Source organism: Tympanuchus pallidicinctus, unplaced genomic scaffold (assembly GCF_026119805.1).
Source record: "Tympanuchus pallidicinctus isolate F22 unplaced genomic scaffold, pur_lepc_1.0 scaffold22, whole genome shotgun sequence".
In the NCBI taxonomy this organism is placed as follows: Eukaryota; Metazoa; Chordata; class Aves; order Galliformes; family Phasianidae; genus Tympanuchus; species Tympanuchus pallidicinctus.
The window spans coordinates 29332272-29351991 of NW_026294739.1; the positions used below are offsets into that span (position 1 = coordinate 29332272).

General features: G+C 36.6%; 1 protein-coding gene across 3 annotated transcripts in view; it reads left to right on the forward strand.

Annotated features, from left to right (window-relative positions):
• Positions 1–19720, forward strand: part of ADAMTS18 (ADAM metallopeptidase with thrombospondin type 1 motif 18) — a 68510-nt gene that overhangs the window by 16622 nt on the left and 32168 nt on the right. For 2 of the 3 annotated variants that reach the window (XM_052686139.1, XM_052686141.1), the window contains exons 4-10: positions 10110–10392; positions 12490–12689; positions 13170–13253; positions 14075–14234; positions 14881–14986; positions 17820–17957; positions 19430–19583. In XM_052686139.1, coding sequence (XP_052542099.1) covers positions 10110–10392; positions 12490–12689; positions 13170–13253; positions 14075–14234; positions 14881–14986; positions 17820–17957; positions 19430–19583 — 1125 coding nt within the window. Of the gene's footprint in view, positions 1–10109; positions 10397–12489; positions 12690–13169; positions 13254–14074; positions 14235–14880; positions 14987–17819; positions 17958–19429; positions 19584–19720 lie in introns of those variants that run through there. The other variant, XM_052686142.1, reaches the window with a different exon arrangement.

Here is a 19720-nt window from a genome sequence, read left to right on the forward strand (position 1 = left end):
GATTACAAGCAAAAGCAGAGGCTAAGTTTATTCTTTCCCACTCCTCCTTTCTTGTCAATGCTAAATAATCACATTATGTATAGCCATGTGTAAAGCAGCCAGAATTACAGTAAGGGAATTTCTTGTTAGGAGCGACCCTATCAAACCTCAGACTCCAGTGGATGTGACCACTTTTCTGGGTCACATAATGTATTAGCACTCAGGTTCTTGTGATGGGGACCACATGGCAGAAGTCTACCCAGTGATGTGATGAGACACAGATGGTGGTCAGAGCTGTATTTGAGCAGCACGTCTTCGGGCAGGGTGCTTACCAGTGCAGAGTCCTGCTAAGTGGCAAGTACCTAGCTATTATGGGTTTGTGTGCTCAAGCTGCTGAGTGGCACCCTGAAGGTTGGGGCTGCAGCAGGAGAAAGGCCGTGAGCTTCTATAGTGAGGGACATAGAATCATCTGACTGGTCAAATGTGTGTCTTTGCAATTTTTTTGAGCATTTACAATATAGAATATACTATCCTGCCTTTCAAACTGAGAAATAAGGAACAGAGAAGCTGTATGACAAAGAACTGGGAGCTGAATCCAGATAACGCAGGCATCAGCTTGATGTTCTCACCCTTGGGCCATCTTTGCTTCGTTTTCCATTCCCTTAATGGCCTAAAATCTTTTATTCCACTCCTTTTCTCCTTCCCACGTAGATATTTCGACATATGTATGTCTGTGTATGTGGAATATCAGCAAAGCTGATACTTTATTCCCTACAGAGTTCCTTGTGACCACTCTCTCATGTAACTAATCCATAGCAATGTATACTCCAACAAGGAAAATTAAAAGGTTGGGAACCACTGACCTAACTTCTTAGTAAGCAATACAGCTGGCAATCAGATGTAACCCGAGCTCCTCGCTATTGGAGCTGCCTGAGCTATTCATAGCAAAATAAAATTGCTATGGGAATTGAACTAGATTTATTTTGTTTGAATGCAAATTATCGCGGGTCAGACAGGCTCAGATCTTCTGCCCCCTCAAATGCATTTGCATCAGCTCTGCCAGGCCAGAGCTTTTATCTGGGAGATCTTCACTGGGGAAAAGTAGGCATGGGTAGCAAACTGTCACTGTCTAGAGTATTCCCTGTGGATCTTTGGTGCGATCAGTGTAAGTCACTGAGCAGAGTGAAGTGTCTGCTGTCAGCTAGCGGTGTGCTGAGTGTGTTCAGTGTCTTGGCTGCAACTGCAACAGGGTGTCTTCAGGCTTGTCTGCCACTCTCATTCATGATACATAAAGTTCTGAAAGGAATAGCTGCCAAAATCCTAACATCACAGGAAAAGCTGAGTTTTCATTAAAAAAAAAAAGAGAAAAAAAAAAAGACTATGATTCCCATACACACAATCATAAAATAGTAAAAAAAAAAAATTAAAGATTCATCCAAAATGGTTCAAGAAATCAGAAAGCAAACAAAACACCAAAGACCTTCAGCATTTTGTTTTAAAATCTCACAGTTTACAGTATTGTTTCCTGTGAGGCCTGATTTATGACTTGTAGTGTTTAGAGTTACATGTCCGATAGGAAGGAATGTTGCTGATCGGAAACAAGCAAGCATCTGCTAATGCTAAATACCTATGGAAAAGAATTTCCAAGCTTGTTTTAGTTATTTATCATCATCATTTGTATTTTTTCTTTAAGCAGTCCTTTTTCAGTGTCATTATTGTTTAAATGATGTTACTGGTTTTGCCTTTATCACAATTGCAGGATCGGAAGATTCATTCAGAAGCCATACAGTTTCCTAGAATATTAATACGTTTTAATCCCATCAACATAAAACTAATAAGCTGTGCATGAAGAAAGAGAGTCTTTCCAGTGCATTTTCATTGCACCTAGTCCTTTGAGTAGGTATTTTGAAGTCACATTTCAGAGATTCGAGTAGAACGTAACGGTACTTTAATTTTGTTCTGCCACCCAGAGTGACAGGACAAGGAGATCTGTGCCTCCTGTGCTTCAAAATTTCCAGAAGGTAGGGCTCCTTTCACATGCAAAGGGTTCCATTAAGTCCTGATCCAGCAATGACCTTTCTTACATGCAAGTTTAGGAGACTAACTGAACTATCTTGTGAGGTCAGTTGGTTTATTACTCTTGGTGTGCCATAAGTAACTAATCAACTGTAAGACAGTACATGACAAATATGGGCTGCCTCTTTTTAGGAAAAGTGAAACATAAGTGTATTCATAAAACAATCCTGCTGTTTCCTGTTTACTTTGTGTTGGATTTTAGAACTGTCATAACTAATAAAACATCAAGATTTTATCTCACAGTTGCAGGGATTTGCTTAACCAGGCAGTACCCAATTGCTTGTACAGCCACCAAGTCTTAATTCAAGTTGTTGGTTTTAGCTAATTGCTTTCCAGAAACATTATAACAAGCCAAAAACTCAGTCAGTACCAATACTGATGGAACTGCTAATGAAGTGATCTTGAGTGCTGCTTGGCAAACCTTTGGCGCTTAAATCTTAACAGTCTGTCCATGGTGTCATAATGCTGTAGTCTACATCAGTATTTTTATTCTGTCTATTTAAGATGACTGCTTATGTGGTTTTTTTTTGCTGTTTGTTTTGTTTTGTTTTAACATGAGAAATGAGGAAGCTCAGGTACTTAAGAGCATGTATTTAATCTTTGGCTAAACAATGAAATTTGTGTTAGTTCTAGAATATCTCATTACCCTGCAATGAATACCAATTTAATACATCTAAGACATTTAAATACCAATGTGAGTGTTTTTTTCCTCAATGAAGGAAAAAACAAGAGTATTTCCTTATTTGCCTTATGTTGACAGAGGATTGCAAAAAGATGTTTTAAACAAGTTCAGTCAACTGCAAAAATACAAAGGCACTATTCAGAGATAACGTTGTCTTTGTTCGTTTAGGAATAATTAAAGACATGCAATTTTGTTACCTTGTTTTAGTAATTGCTGAATGCTCTGCATTGCACTTCTTTTGAGCAGCCATACAGAGTAGTCTTTCATGACTAACTCAGATTGCAGTTTCAACTTCTTACTTTCTTTCTGTCAGATCCATAGATAATAAAATGCTATGTTGTTCCGAATCCCTAACATTTCTTATTTGCAAGAAATCTACATTATGTTGGAAAACAAAGTAAACTGAGTTATTGTATGATTCATTTAAAACCTAAAGAAACATGTGATCTTCTGTGCAATTATTAAGTTGAAATAGGCAACCAGTGATTCTAATGCTTCTTTGATGATAAAAATACTTCAGTATGTATAAAGTCCATTAACTTAATCTAAACATTTGCTGTGGTACAGAGCCAGATATTACAATCTGGTGAAAATCAGGAAAGGTCTGCTGAGGTTATTCTCATTAGCCAAGGACCGAGACCAATAAAATATTACATTTGTACTTGCCTGACTGGGATAGTCATTAGAAACTGCCCTTGTACAGACTTGATACTTTTCTGAAGAATGGATGAATTTGTTTGGCAAACATAAAAGCTAGGGAAAAGTTTAGTTAATTTGAATTCTCTTTTGTTTAGTGTGTTCGCATGACTTTGTGCTGCCTGGTTTGGGATAGGATCAAAAATGAAAATGCTCCGAGTTTTACTCGTGGGATCTCTGACTTCAATAATGCCTGTATATTATTGGAAACCTCATGAGAGTCCATTCTCACTACTTTCCCAGAACATTTTCTTTCCCAAACTGGTATAAATGCACCCTGAAAGTATTGCAGTCCAGAGACAATGTTCAGTTCAACAGGAGCTCCTGGATGTCTAGCATGGAAAATCATGGATTGTGTCCCTGTTGCTGTGCCTCAGAACCTTCTTTAATTCACCCTGTGCTTCAACAACATGGGCACATGGCTGAAATGCCCTTCTGAGGGGAGCAGAAGCACCATATAGAGGCAAAATATGCCTTAACTCTGTTAGCTGCTGCTGTCTCCATTGCAGCTACAACCCAGAAGGCTGTAGGTCATAGCAGAGTGAACAAACTTCTTTAATTACCGTGATATACTGCCATTGGTTTGGCTGTTTGCTCGTGCTGCTTCCCAAGGGTAAAGATATCTTTCACCTCTGCTATACTTGCTGCAATTCAGCTCCTCCATTCTGCTTTGCCAGATATGTAGCATGTATTTTTTCTACTCACTTTTACATCTTAATTTGCTCATTTTTATTATAGTTTCCAGAGCACTAACATTTTGACCCTAACCTGAGAGGTACTCAATAACCCATCTCTCAAAAAGTCAGTTAGTGATATCAGGTATCTCTAATTCCAGGTCACCATGTACTATATTGCTGGCTATAATTCTTGGAAATAATTTGGTTTATCACTGTAGTCAGGTTGTAGTCTTGCATGTTTTTCAGACTACCAATTGAACCTATCCCAAGAGGTGAGTCTACTTCCATTACACATTCTATAAATAAATATTTATTTAGATTGCTTACATGATGTGGCATTGCTTTGAACAACCTTCTACTCTTATTGGTTGAATATCTTTGCTTTGGAGAAACAAAAATTCTGTGCTATGTATAACAAAGCTGGATCACTACCCCCTATTCAAGGTTTTTCCCAAAATTCATTATAAACAACCGGCACATTTACCCTGCATTGTGAAAATTTTGTATCAGGCTGCTGCTATATACATAGGGGACTGTCAGGTCTGAGTGTGCATTTGAAGTGGATCTGAAATGCCTGTTGCTGTTCTCCAAACTGCTGGCCAAGAACTATCTCCATTCCAAAACACCATGTGGATGTGCAAACATTATGCCATGCTTGAGCTCATAAACCCAGTTTCTCAGCAGCTACTTTGCTTCTAATCAAGGTTGGCTTGCCACCAGCTGCCTTAGACCATGTGCAGAATTGGATCTCAAACACAAAGGTCACCTCTGTACTTCATGAAAGACCACCATTATTCACCTTTAAAACCCAAGGAAAAGGACTCATCTCTCCACCAGCCTGGTGAAGTCTGAGCAGAAGCACAAGTGTGTTGGGGGACCTCTCCCTTTTTCTGGCACTCAGTACAGTATCTTGGTTTTTGAAAGCAGACATTTGCCCAGTTTTGGAGGCAAGTATGGGCCCTAGGGCAACATATGGCAATATGATTTCATGAGTTTTCACTACAAAAACGATGGGAAAAGATTCCAGGATGCTGTGACATTAGCTGGTTCCAAAAATACTATACTGTGAATACTAGATAAAAAGAAACTTATAGTTGTGGACCTCAGATAATTTTAAATAACCAGAAACCATTCTTAGGTCATGTCTTCTTATTCTATTTCAAAAAAGTTCTTATTTTACACTTTTATTTAAGCGGAAGTAAAAGCTGTACTTTGTGCCTCTGATACGTGCTGTAACTCTCGTTAAGATGTTTGAATCAATGATTTGTGTTTTCTAAGAGCTGGACAGTTGGAAAATAACACAACAGAAGTCTTGGATCAATGTCCACTGCTGTCTGTGTAAAGGTTTATGCCAATTTCGACTGGCCTCGTGTCAAATCTCTTAAAACTTTGCATGAATGTTTGGAGCAATTTTAATGGGTGTAACTACATTTAACTCTTCCTTTTTGAGAGATTTTTCATCTTGATTACATGCACACCCACCTAGTGGAATAGGATTCATTAACTTCTTTGGCCGCAGTCTTAACAGCCACCAGTTATGACAAAATGTTTTTTAACACTTAATTTTATTATATGCTCATAACATTGAATAAAGCATTCTGGAAATGACTTATATTGCTTAGATAGTTTATGCATTTTTTTTAACACTTGGTTTAGTTGAGATACTCCTGGTCATACGAACCATAATTCAATTTTGCCTCAGTCAGTATTGAGTAGTTTTGATAAGCAGAGACATTGCAGTTCATTTATTCACATTTTAATTTTCTGTTTCATTTCTTTATGCTCCTTACTTCATTACTTGGATTTTTTATCTCAATTACGAAACTCTTGTAACTTTATTATGCGTGTAGCCAAGCTGTTGCATTTAATGTTATTAGCATTTAATGAAAGGATCTTACATGCAAATAGAGAAATGATAGCCACGAGACTTCTGGTTGAGAGCAAGGGTTTCCTTACTATCTCCGAATGTAGGGTTTTTTGTTGTTTTTAAGGCAAGAAGTAGAAGTCCCAAAAATACTTCTCTGCATGGTGTATCCCTCACTGTCAATATTGCATTTCTTATGGAGGGTCTGGTTCTTAGAGATCCTGAAACATACAAATGAATTAGATTTACTGGCTGGTAAGCTCCAATACTGTTCACTAAGTCTAAGAAAACAGAGGAAGGAAATGGAAGCAGCCACTTGCAGTTATACTAAAAGGCAGAATGAGAACAGTCTTCAACATACATTTTTCTGCCTTTTTCTATCAAGACTACTGAGTGAGTTTGAGACCAGTGGAAGATTTATCTAGTTTTTAATGGCTAAAATTAAATTTTGGTAGTTCAAACAATTCCCTTTATTCTTCAGTTTTTATTCTAGAATAATATTAAAATATCTTGAAGCTGAAATTTTATCATTTCCCATCTCTAAACTTCTCTTTGAGATTTGTCCTCCTTTTGAACTGCACCAAGACAATGGAACAAGTGCCTTATCTTATTGTTAGGCCCATGATATTTAGGAATCTTACGAAGATGTATTCTTGTCTGAAAGTTTCTTTAGCCCAAAGCTGAGCAAACATTTCATTGCACATAATGAGTGGGAAGAATGTTGCCTTCCAATCTTCTCTCAGCTTTTCTGCAAACAAACTGTAAGTTCTTCCAATGTATTGATTCTGAATTATTTGCTACCTACACAGATCTTTCAATTACACAGTCTTTCAATTTACTTCCCAGTGGTGTGGAAGATGCCTTGAAGAAGGACACCAAATGTGTGTTTCGAAGGAAGAACTACAGAGCAGCAGATTCCAACTGAGCAGTCTCTTGGGTTTCCCTTCCCACTATATTCTCACAATCACTGCTATTGCTAATGATAGCCACAGTGACACAGAGGGAGTCCCCTGTCAATTTCATGCTGTGTTGTCTAGACTTGTTAAAAATGTTAGATTTTGCCATGCTGCTTTCTCTCTTGGTGTTCCAAGTGCAGAGAATCTGAAGAAAAAAAAAAAGGGGGTCTGGACTTATCTTTTCCTCTTCTTGCTTGGTCTCAAAACCATCAAAGTTAATGGAAAGGTATCATTGACTTCTAATTCAAGGAAAAGCACATGTATACTTAAAGCTATGCTGGCAATATGAAAACCTAATACTTAAAATTTCCATGACAGTTTTGACAATATTTGTTCATCTACTGAACTACTTGAGGTGGAGAAATGTATTGCATCTAACTGATGATTACAGTGATTCCTACAGTATGTGTAGGAAAAATTCCAAAGGACACTGACACTGCCCAGAAGTACAGACTAGCCAAAACCCAGTCTGCTTCGAGGAGCTGAAATCCCTTGGCAGTGGGAAGTTAGAAAAGATGATTCTGTGCTAGTATCCTGCCTCTGTGCTCCAGTATTTCTCAGCTGGCATATTTTCCAGCCACAGTCGCAGACTATTTTACTTTACCCAAAGCACTCAAGAACCTATAAGAAGGGTATCTGGCAGTTACTGCCCTGCTGCCCACTTTGCACCAACCCAGAGGAGTGCCTCTGTCAGAAGCCAGATCAGCATTCTCAGCATTGCTTTTGAAATACCAAAGAGATTATTTTCATGTGATTCATTGAAATCATCACATACCTGAAAGAAATGGAAAGAAATGGAGAATGGTCTGTGACTGAGTGTCCAGACTGCTGCATGGCACTTCTCCTTTCTTCTTGATGGCGACTTGGTAAGACTAGATGTTACCATTTGAAGGATGCATCTGATGTAAAGTCCAAAAAATAAGTCTTATGGGACATTCAGGATCATTCCTACTGGAAAAAAATGAATACGTTTGTAAGGCACTCTGTTGATGACAGCCTACAAAGTGGTACAGCAATATGCAAGAAGTACAGAATTCAGTCTGCTTTTTTTTATTATTATTTTATTTTATTTTATTTTCCCTCCCACAATTCTTAATCTGCCTTTATGATGTTAAATACAGAAATTACATTTGGGGCTACATTTGGTGCAAATTGGTGTACATCAGGGATGGTTTCTTATAGGAAAATGCAGAAAATCCTTTGTTCCATATGGTTTGATTCATTTACAAAATGAATCCTACAGGAATAATTTCAGATGTGGAAATCTTTAAAATGGGGAAATAAAAACCAGATTTACTGTATTTCTGTTTTCCAGCAGAAAGAAAAAAAAGTAGCACTTCACAGTTACCAGTACATTTCAGAAGATAAAGATTGCATCTCAGAACCACTTTTAAATTGTATAGTGGCATCACAAAGATTAAAATATTAGTCTTCTTTCCTACAGGAAAGTACTTTACCATTACCAAATGAGAATTGACATTTGAAATATGCCAACTTATTGCAGTGAGCAGACAAACTAAATTCTTGTCTGTGTTCCCTCTCTTTTATCAACAGAGGCAATTTTAGCCTTTATTTAGAATGTCAAGTAGATGTAGATATATTATTATGAATTTGTGTAGAAGAAAGGAGAGGGGGTAAATTGTGAATCATAGTATGATCTATTTTTATTTTTATATGAATTTTCAGGAGTCAAACAGACCATCCCAGTTAATAATATGGCATCAATTATGTTGTCAAAATAAAGAACACAATATGATTTTAACAGTATTATCATTAGGACTCCATACCAGAGAGCATGATGAAGATGCAATTGAGTTGGTAAAACAGAAGTGAATTTCCTTGCAGAGTGCATAGTGCCTGACTATAGTCTATGGAGAGCTTGTATGTCTCTGAAATATCTTTTTAACTGGAATACGCTTAAATTCAGTTTTAGTATTGACTTAGTAGACAGTTAAAGATGTGAAGATTTTACATGTAACTTCTCATTTTTACTTGCTTTACATTTTCTGTTGATTTTTCTTCATGGGATACAGTTCTGAAAGTGCAGAAAATTTCAAAAATCACTAAAAAAAACAGGGCTTGTACTAGGCATTAAAATTTGTTCTCTTTTGAATACCTCTGGCATTCTGGATGCAGGAGGTTTGGGTAAAGAAAAGCATCGATTTCAGAGGTGAAATTAGAGAATACCTGTCTAACGTGTACATTTCAGAGAATGTCTTTTGAGAAAGGAGATAGAATTGTGAGCTGGGACTTGATAAGTTGGACAAGATGGTTTATAATTGACATTTGTGTGTCTGCACATATTTTTCTGAAGCATTAGAGATATGTAGTTCTCATGGGATGTCAGTTTTTGGCAGGATAGTGTTGGCACATGGTAGAGCTTCATTGATGCAAAACAAAAATCTGTATCTAGTATTGCATATATAATGTAATAGAATTACCTGATGAAACTTCTTGGGTTTTGACTTGGTAAAAAGGCGTGTTTATTGCTACATGTTTTACAAAACCAAGAAATGAAATAAAATCATAACTGATTAATGAGCTGCATGGAAATACTTCCTCAGTGCCACCCACATTTCTCTGGCCCTGATCCTGGAAACACTTCATCACATGTGGATTTTTATGTGTAGACACTATGTGAAAAATACAACATAGATTTCCCATACTTCGGTCTTCTGGGCTCCAAGAAAGAAAACGACAAGATACTTGATTTCACTGATCAGGTTGTTTTTTTTTTTTGTATGAGGACAAAAATTGTAAATAGCTTCAAGTTGATTAAATTGTTGGGAGTTGATCACTGAATGATGGCACTCAAATTTTTAGATGCTTTATTTTTGTACGGCTGCACCATAACATGCTTAGATTTCTGCTTAGATTAACGTGATACCAGCATTAATATTGCCTAAAAAGTTAATTGTAACACTGTGCGAAAGTGCTATGCTAATACTGTGGGGTACAACATTTTTGTTCTCCGTGCTACCAAACATAAACTTGGCCATATTCAAAGTGAAACAATGTATATTTAATTGGGAGGACTATCCAGATTAAATCTTGAGTAAATCCAATTTAGAGGACCACGTTTCAGTCTGTGTAGAGGCTTTGGAAGATCACTTTAAGAGCTAGCACGTTCCAGTTGTAAACTTTGACAATCGTCCTCTAATTTGTGCTCCTTTTTTTAGTCAGGTTTGATAAGGACACGGAAGATCGAATTCCTTATATCTCCATTACCTCAGCAGCTGGCGCAGGAGCACAACTACACATCACCTGCTGGGCACCATCCTCACGTCTTATATAAACGAACAGCTGAAGAAAAGGTGCACCGGTACACAGTAGAGTCCAATCCCAAATCCTTTTCTCTTGGCCATCATAGAACTCACATTTACCACAAGTATCACGCGCAAGCGAATGGTTACCATCATGGAAGGTTTCGAAAGCAACATTTTTGTGGACGTCGCAAGAAATGTATGTAAGGAAACTTTCTCTCCTTGTTTGAGATAGTGGCTCTTAGAGACTGTATGGTGATAGCTGCAGTTTAGTCAGCTTTGTGATGGAGATGTAATAATTTAAAATAGTATGGCTATAAAGAGAAATAGATATGGGAAATGTGATTATTCCTTTAAATTGACTTCATAATTTCTTTATTAAGCAATCAGAATCACTGTTTAGTTTATCTAGATCAAAAGATCCCTTGCCTGACTTTTTTTTTGACATTTACATAGTTTTCAGTAAGGTATTCTGTTTCAGATTGCTGCTCTTCCACAGATAGTCCTGAACTGTTCCCTGTTAGTTTGGGGAAATGTAATTAATTAGGCTTAAAGATGGAGGAGAAGCTTTCTGAATCATTCATTTATGAAGGATGGAGAATAAATCTGTCGGAACTCACCATATGATAATGAAATTTTCAGCAACTGAGAACTTCCTAACTAAACTGTTTAAATAAAATTTTGGAGCCACTTCCTAAAAAACATGTTGAAACATATTATCCTGCCAAGGTCTATTCTGAGTCTTTCATTAGGCCCCAGATTTCTAAGCATTTTAGAGTCCCTTTGGACTCTATATGTGTACTTCGAATGTTCAGTTGAGTCTCTTTGAAAGCTGATCTGCTTCTAACTTGAATTTCTTAATAAGGGTCTTTTGGATTTAGGATTGCTCACAGTATTGAAGATATTGTCAATCCAGTTATATTCTTCCAGCTTCCTGCTTGAGCAAGTGAGCAAGTTCCTTTTCCAAAAGCCATAAAGGGAATGCAGAGAAAAAAACAAATAGAAGGGAAGGAATGAGAAAGGAGATCTTAGAAATGATGGCTGTCTGAGACTGAGGCCTATTTGAAGCCTGAAAACTGCTTTTTAAAAACTGACTGCTTCTTCAGAAGTCTTGTTTCCTGAATTGAAAGCTAGGCTTCAATGCCAGGTGCTGTGATTCAAATTGTAAACTTGTGCATTCTGAGGTAGGTCAAAGCTACCTCATTACATACAGGAGAGCCTTCCCTCCTATCTGGTTTTTGTGCTGACTGCTTCAGAGCAAACAAAATATTGCTAGAATAGCTCATGTGCTCTGTGGTATCTTATTTTATTTGTGTTGTTCACTTGAGTCTCTTACATCTTATTCACTCTACCCTCTATTACTGCCTGTCCAAATTCAGAACTATTCATGTCCTCCTCAGCTTTTACACAGTGCTGGTTCCTGTATTAAATGAGAACATCTAATTTGGCCACCTGGAATAGAAAATTTTAGCTTGAAAAAACAAATGCACAAGCACTGAGTATGCAGCAGAACAGAAATCAATTCTATTAATACTGCCTGTATTTAAGGTTAATTTAACCTAACCTAGGAATGAATCAATGCTTGCTGAACAGTAGGAGGGAAGAGCAGTCTGTCACAAAGACAGCTTGACCAACTCACCATCTTTTAAAATTTCCTGTGTTGGGAGTTTGTAAGGGCTGGAAAAGATAATCATCTTTCAAACTCCTTCTCACAATCTGGCTTCAGATCATAAAAAGTGACTAGTCAGTAGACCATGCTTAAAACATATTTCTGCTTAGGTTCTATTAGCAGCAGTGAAGCTCATCCAAGAGCAAAATTCTACTGCTTGTAGATTAGTCTACAGAACATGTAAATAGAAATACAAGAATCTTACTTTTGTGGTATTTCCTTTCTGTGCTGGTAGTGGACATCTGTTGTGGAGTTTTTTTATGAACCCTGCTATGTAAGTAGCACATCCCAAACTCCTCAGGACAGGCCAAATGTGGGTATTCTGTTAATTTTTTATTTTTATTTTTTTCCTACAGATGCCACCATTTTATTATATTGGTTATTTATTTATTTACTTTACACTATATGTATGTGTGTGGTTTTCTTATTTAGTTCTCTTCTTGTAATCATCCTACCCTGAAGAAGGAATCAAATCTTCTTGATAAATATACAAGAGCTTCCTGTCCAGAAGTATTACATACTGTAAAAATAATCTAAGGCTCTAAATCTTTGTTATTTCCTTATCTGATGAAAACTGCTCATAAATGATCTGAACCCTTCCCCAAACTGAGTTTTATTTCTTTTTAGATGCACCTAAGCCACCCACAGAAGAGACATATATTCGTTCAGATGAATATGGGACTTCTGCTAGGTTCAGAAGATCATCTGCTAAAATTCAGAAAAATGGAAGTCTAAATGTTGAAACTCTTGTTGTGGCAGATAAAAAAATGGTGGAGAAACATGGCAAGGAAAATGTAACAACATATATTTTAACAGTTATGAATATGGTAAGATCTGATGTACTTGAAGTGTGTTCTGACATTTTTCCTGTGGAATATTGTCCTGTCAAACTCGTATCTTTCATTATACAAATGGTGATACCAAAAGAGCATGCACACCTTACACAAACTCTTCTTCAGGTGTCATCTAGTGTATTACTTAGGTCAAGAAGCTTTTTAAAAAAAAGGGTTTTAGATCACTGTCGTGTAAAGAACATAAATGTTTGGAAAATATTTAAAAATGTTAAATTCTAAAATGTGTATCGTGTAGTACAAAGCAGTCATTCATGAGAAATAAAAATTCATTTTGAATAAGTGGAGAGGTTTGGGGCATAATTCTGGGTTTGGATTAATCCTACAAGGTATATAATTTCATTAATGTACTGAAAGTTGAAGCTGAACCTGATAACTCAATTCATGCGTCTAGTCTACTTTAAAAGGATTTTTTTATATATGTAGTTGATGTTTCTTCTTCAATAATCACTGCAGGTTTCTAGTCTGTTTAAAGATGGAACAATTGGAAGTGACATAAACATTATCGTTGTGAGCCTCCTCCTTTTGGAACAAGAGCCTGTGAGTTGTGTCAGAATTTTTGTGGTGTATATTTTGTTTCATACTGTTCACAAGGAACACTGGACATTCCCATTTTACGTATGTGAACTTTCATTAGAGTTTGTTATGATATAAAATGTAAGAAGAACACTGAAATAACAAAAACCTCAAAAAGCATGTTTTCTACATTCCATGTTTTTCCATTTTTTAATATTAAATCTTAATTTTCACTTAAATGTTCTTTAGAACCTTAAGATAAATCTTAACAGTAATCCTGCATTTTCTTAGAGAGAGCTGTAAAGAGAAATCTAATTAAGAATCATTTAAATACATTGAAAGGTTTTGAACTAAGCTCTCCAGTGTGATAATCAGAAGGAAGGAGTCAAAAGTCAGAGTGTAGACAGCATACAGCAGAAGTGGGAATGGAGCTGACTGTTTTGTCAATGGTCCTGAAAGAGAAGAAGAAAAAACCTTTCTGATGAAAAGAAATTTGTGAGGTATTCATTTACCTGGATAATATTTGTCCTCCAGAGAAGTATCACACATACTAATCACAAGGTAGAAAATATTTCAGCATTCAGCTTAATTGGGAATCAAATGTATTTGTATGCTGTAATTCCAACCATTGACTCTGAAAATATTATTTGGGGAATGCTTCAGTTTTATTCTATAATTCTAATACATTCATTCACCAGCTGGTCCTCACAAACAATAAATATAGGAATGCATAAGTTCACATAGAGAAAGAAAAATCCCTATTCCCTACCTAACTCTTCTTCCTTCAGTGATCTTTCTCAAGCACTGATGGAAGCATCTTATTTCTGTCTTTGAAATATCTACAGGGTGGATTACTGATTAACCACCATGCGGACCAGTCACTGAATAGCTTTTGTCAATGGCAATCTGCTCTAGTTGGGAAGAATGGAAAGCGCCACGACCATGCCATCTTGCTTACAGGTTTTGATATCTGCTCCTGGAAAAATGAGCCCTGTGATACTTTAGGTATGATTTGAAAACTTCTGGATGTGAACAGCAATGTCTTCATTTATAGACATTGCAGTGTCTTAAAATAAGAAAAGTCATTTTTTGCATATAATGTTAGACTTGTTGAACAGGAAAAAGCAGTACTACCATGCAGTATTAATACTACATAGTTTTCTTTGGAGTGCCTAGCAGAGAAAGATTTCCAGAATTATTGCATTGAAGATGTTCTTCTGAATTATCACCTCTGGAGGGAATATTTGGGATTTTGAAAATGTTTACGAGCCATTCTGATTAGATTTGTTTTGACCTTCTTTTATTTTATATATTTTACATTTTATATTTTATATTATGACTACTTACCCTTTTTGAATGAGATTCCTCCCTTATTTGGGAACATTAAAGACACGTAGGGGCAAAGAATAATCTTTACCAATAAAGTGCAATTAGGATGGTTAGGTTTGTGTTGCATTAACTTCTGATACTGGATCTCCTTTATTGTCAAATAAAAGTCTGCTTTAATTTTTCCATAATAAATCTGGTGAAGAAGAAAATCATATTGCATCTTTACGCACCATGATAGAATGGTTATTAAGATCAGTGCAGATGATATATGTATTTAGCATTCTGTAGAGGAACAACCTTTTCTACTGTTTCCTTCCTTCAGGATTTGCACCTATCAGTGGTATGTGCAGCAAATACCGTAGCTGTACCATTAATGAAGATACAGGCCTTGGACTGGCTTTTACAATTGCTCATGAATCTGGACACAAGTAAGTTACCTTTCATGAGTCTCACCTGCTCCTTCTATAGCTTAATTTGTATGTGAATGGATGCTTTCCTGTGAAACCTACTCTAGGGAATTTGCTCTAGCAGGAGATTTGGACTAAATGATCTCCAGAGGTCCCTTCCAATCCCGAGGATTTTGTGATTCTGTGAATTCTGGCTAACCACTGGCAGCACAGTAGCATCACTACTCTCTATGGAACAAACCTGAAATCAAGGCTTAGAGAAAGTGTGGACATACGGTCACTTTACTGTGTATCTTTCAAAAGCAGTGCTACTGTATTCTGTTGTTTGCTCAAGGCATGAATCCTTCTGCATGGCTGAATCAGGACTATTTAGTTTTCATTGTACAAATATGCTCTACAGTATATACTATGACCTAACGTCTACATGAGTGACCCTTTCACAAGTTTCTGTACATCTGAAGGGAAACAAGGAATTAAAGAATAATCCAGCTACAAGTGAAGTCCATGGGAACAGAGCCAATGCATTCAGTAGGACCAAATATGTAAAATGCGTAGGGCTTGATCCTCCTGCCACACTAATGCAATTTCACTGACCTCAGTAGATTTTTAATGCGCTTCCATCAGAATTAGGAAGAGAATTATGCCCACAGCTCATTTTTCAAGAATTACCCCTTTTGGTAGACTAATCTTCCTTCTTATTTGTTTTCTTCTTACTGACTTTGAGAGATTACACTTGGAATATCTTTTCTTCAGTGTTGATATTTTTTTTTTCTTTTCCACCACTGCTTTTGATTCTTACATTACACAGCCTTTGGTATACTTTTATACTCTTGTCTAATGAAATGCATCTTACATTCTGGAAAACATCTACCCCAGATACAAACCGGCTTTATTATCCTATGTTCATGTTCGTGTTCCTGAGACTACCCAGTGTGACGTGTAAAATGACAGAACTTGGTCTCTGTGATACAGAGATTTGTGGAAGAAAAATGTCCTCAAAACTATTGCCAGGAAATCCTAGCAATCACAAATACGCAGAATGCATCTTTGGGAAGAGTACTCTGTTTTATCATCTAAAGGTGTGAGGTACTTCAGTGCAATTCTGAACATTCAGGATCTCTGTCTACTGATCAGTGTTTATATAACAGGTTAAGAAGTGCTCTTACACTGTGTTTGTGTTGGAGAACAAGTGATGTTCTGTGGCAAATAATGAAAGTTCATACTATGGTAAAAAGTATTTCTTTGACAAGATGATGCATAAAGGACATTTCTTGGAGTTTTCTCATTTCACTCATCGTGTGTCTTTGAAAGTTACACACCTCTTTGTTACAGTCTTTTTATGGTTTCATTTAAGTACTTTATATCTTTACCTGAAAGTTTTAACATTTTCTTTGGGAGTTGAGAGCCCATTATGTCGGTGGATATTAAAACTGGATTCTTTGGCTGCAATGCATGTGAACAAAGATTGTATCTTATAAAAGATTATAAAATATTAGCTCAGTTGGGACTTTTTTTTGTCCATTTGTGGAATGAGCCGTATATTTTAGCATGCTTGGAGCCACAGTTGATGGCAACACATTCAGTAACTGATGAGCCTGCAGTGATTTATAATAGAGGACTGAGCCCAGTAAATTGGATATTCTCTGCACATGCACACACTGCATTTATAAAGTTGCCAATGTATTACAATGTTGAAGTAACAGACTATGAAATTTCTATTCAGAACATACTGAAATTCACAAATACCCTGTATAATGAGTAAATACAACATAGTGAAACAAAACCTATTAAATTAAATTTATTATGATCATAAGCTCCACATCATTTATCATTTTCAATGTGGCTTTTATTATTGCTTACTTATTATTAATGCTACTAAATGCTTCTTTATATACTATGCATGTTTTCCTCAACTGGCCCTACATGCTGTCCTTAACTAGTAATAATAGTGACTCTGGGGTAATTTCTGTACAACAGTTGTCTGCACAACTCATCAGCTGCAGTTTTTTTGTTTGGTTGACTGACTTTTTTCTTCCTTATAAAGTACTCAATATTTTAGAGATGTGAACATAGAGCATTTAGAGTATAAACCTGATTTTGACATTCATTTGCTTCATTTGACTAGGACTGCAAAGACAAAGAACAATAGTTTTGACTTGAACTTCTTAGTATCTCTCTGTTTCACCATGATATTGCGGAATTCATCATCTGTTAATCTGCTTATTGAAGAAGGTGATATAGTAGATTCTTCTCTGTATTGCCTCTAAGTGTTCCTTCAAAGAGCAATATCATTCGTAGCAAGAGGCAGTTGACTACAAATCCTGTAAGTTGTTGGCTTCTTATGGAACGTCCAACAAGGTGGCCAAGTGCAATAGTTGTTTTTGTAAGCATAGGGAAAGGCTTTCATGACTGAATGCATCTGCTCATTTTAGATGTAGCATAAAACAGATGATAATAACTTTCATTTGCAATTCATGAAAAAACAAACAGGCAGGATTTCATGAAAAAATAAGTAATGGTTAAATGTAAAACTCCTCATACAGTCTGCAGCTGGTAATTAGATGCCACTGTCTTGTCATGGGCTCACACTACAGAGCTCCTATTCATCACCAATATGGGCCTTTCTTGAAAAATTACTATCTTTTTCTAATTAGACTGAAGGCAGTAAAATCTGAATGCTAGTAAATGGAGCTTGTTTCATAATAACTGTCATTTTTGTGGTGTTTTGTGCTTGTTTTCAACTCTGTGGATTTCAGTCATAGAAGTGTTGCCTGTAATGTGTTTCTCCTGCCTCAAATTGTTTCTGTCTTCTGATTAATCAACATTTTCACTTTTGTGTATGGCTCTTTTTCAGCTTTGGTATGATTCATGATGGAGAAGGAAATCCTTGTAGAAAAGCTGAGGGAAATATTATGTCTCCCACACTCACAGGAAACAATGGAGTGTTTTCTTGGTCTGTATGCAGCAGGCAGTATCTCAACAAATTTCTCAGGTAGGTCAGATGTAAATCTGGGCCAGAGCCAGGGAATGTATCTTACTAACTGGGCTTGAACTTTTGAACAGACATAAAAATTACTTAAGTGTGAAATGTACCTCTTTTAAAATGTACTCAAACCAGTGCACTATTTGAGCTCTCACACTTGGACTTTTGAGGCATACAGGTGGTATGGTATTTAAGTGCCTTTGTCCTGCCTCATTTCAAAAGAATGGCTTTCATCTTCTATGAATATCCTACATTAATGACTGGCATATCATTCCTTCTCAGGCATTCCTGTCAGCAACTAGGTTTGTTAGAGAATTAGCAGGAAGTAAACATAAAAGAGAGCAGTCAGTGCTACCAAAGTCATTACAAAATGTAAATTAACATTACTGGACTTTCTCCCTAAAGTTTCTCTCTTGATCTAGCTCGTGTCACGAGTTTTAAGTTTTAATTTTAAGTTTTTCATACACTTCTCCTGGAGAGAAAAAAAAAAAAGAGAGAAGATCTGAAGATCTATCTATTTCTCTGGAGTGTTAGCATTATTCAGTGATGCTTTTAAACAAGCTGTATTTTGGTTTACATTTGATGTCATCATAACTGCACTCTTTTCTCGTAGAACTTTCCCTTTATTGAGTTTGTCGTACATAGGGAGGCTATACTTTATTATGCAAAAGTGTGTAACAGGTATCAGACAGAGATCCAGTAAGGATCTGTGAGGATCTCTGTAGATCTAGGATTTAAAGTAAGCAAGAATCAAGCACCTATGTTCTGTGGATCCAATGCTTGAATTCCAATTTAGTATCTTAAAGCAGTAAGGGAAAAGGGAAAAAAGAAAGAGCTCTGGTGATTTTGCCTTCCTCAGTGATGCAGCATATTCAGATTACCCAAATTTAGAATTAAAAAAATCATGTAAGCCCTCCAGTGTGCAGTATGGTCCAAGAGACTTACACTTGGAAGATATATCCAAAGTGATCTTCCAAATATATGGTTTCTCAAACACAGATAAAGGAAAAAAAGTAGACCATAGCACAGCTTTGGCATTTAGCTGGATGCAGCTGGCCTAAAGCACACAAGCTGCAGCAGGCTCCTGTTTGTCAATCCACACTATGTGAACACTGAAATGAGCTGGTATCTGTGTTGTCTCCATTGTTTCCTGATTTGGGAACCCACTTCAGGAAAAAAGCAGAATAGATTAACTTGTTCTTGATTATATGCAAATAAAGAGAACTGAAGAAAGTGACATAATTCTTCCTTGTCACAACAGCCAAAGCCTGGAAATTCTTGCCTCCATAAAAGTTTGCAGGTCAGGCTATCAACAAGATGTGTCAAGATCTTTTGGCTCCTGCAACCAGATATTCTTATTACAGTACATGACTATAAATCTAATTAAAAGTACTGTATACCATGCTATGTGTTTTTACTGTTCTGTAACAAATTGTTTTGATACGAAGATCACAGTCATTATTACTACATTCTCATTATAGTACAGCTCAAGCTGCCTGCCTGATTGATGAACCTAAGCAAACTGGACAGTATAAATACCCTGACAAACTGCCAGGGCAGATGTATGATGCTGACACCCAGTGCAAATGGCAATTTGGAATAAGAGCAAAAGTGTGCAACCTCAGCTTTGTAAAGGTACCTATTGATATTATTGTAACGCTGTAAATATGTAAAAATAACACTGAGGTTTCCAGAGGCCAGGACTGTTTATCCACCATACCTTGCTTGGCAATTTGCTTTGAAGGCTTTTTGCCTCCTTTAAGAGATATCAT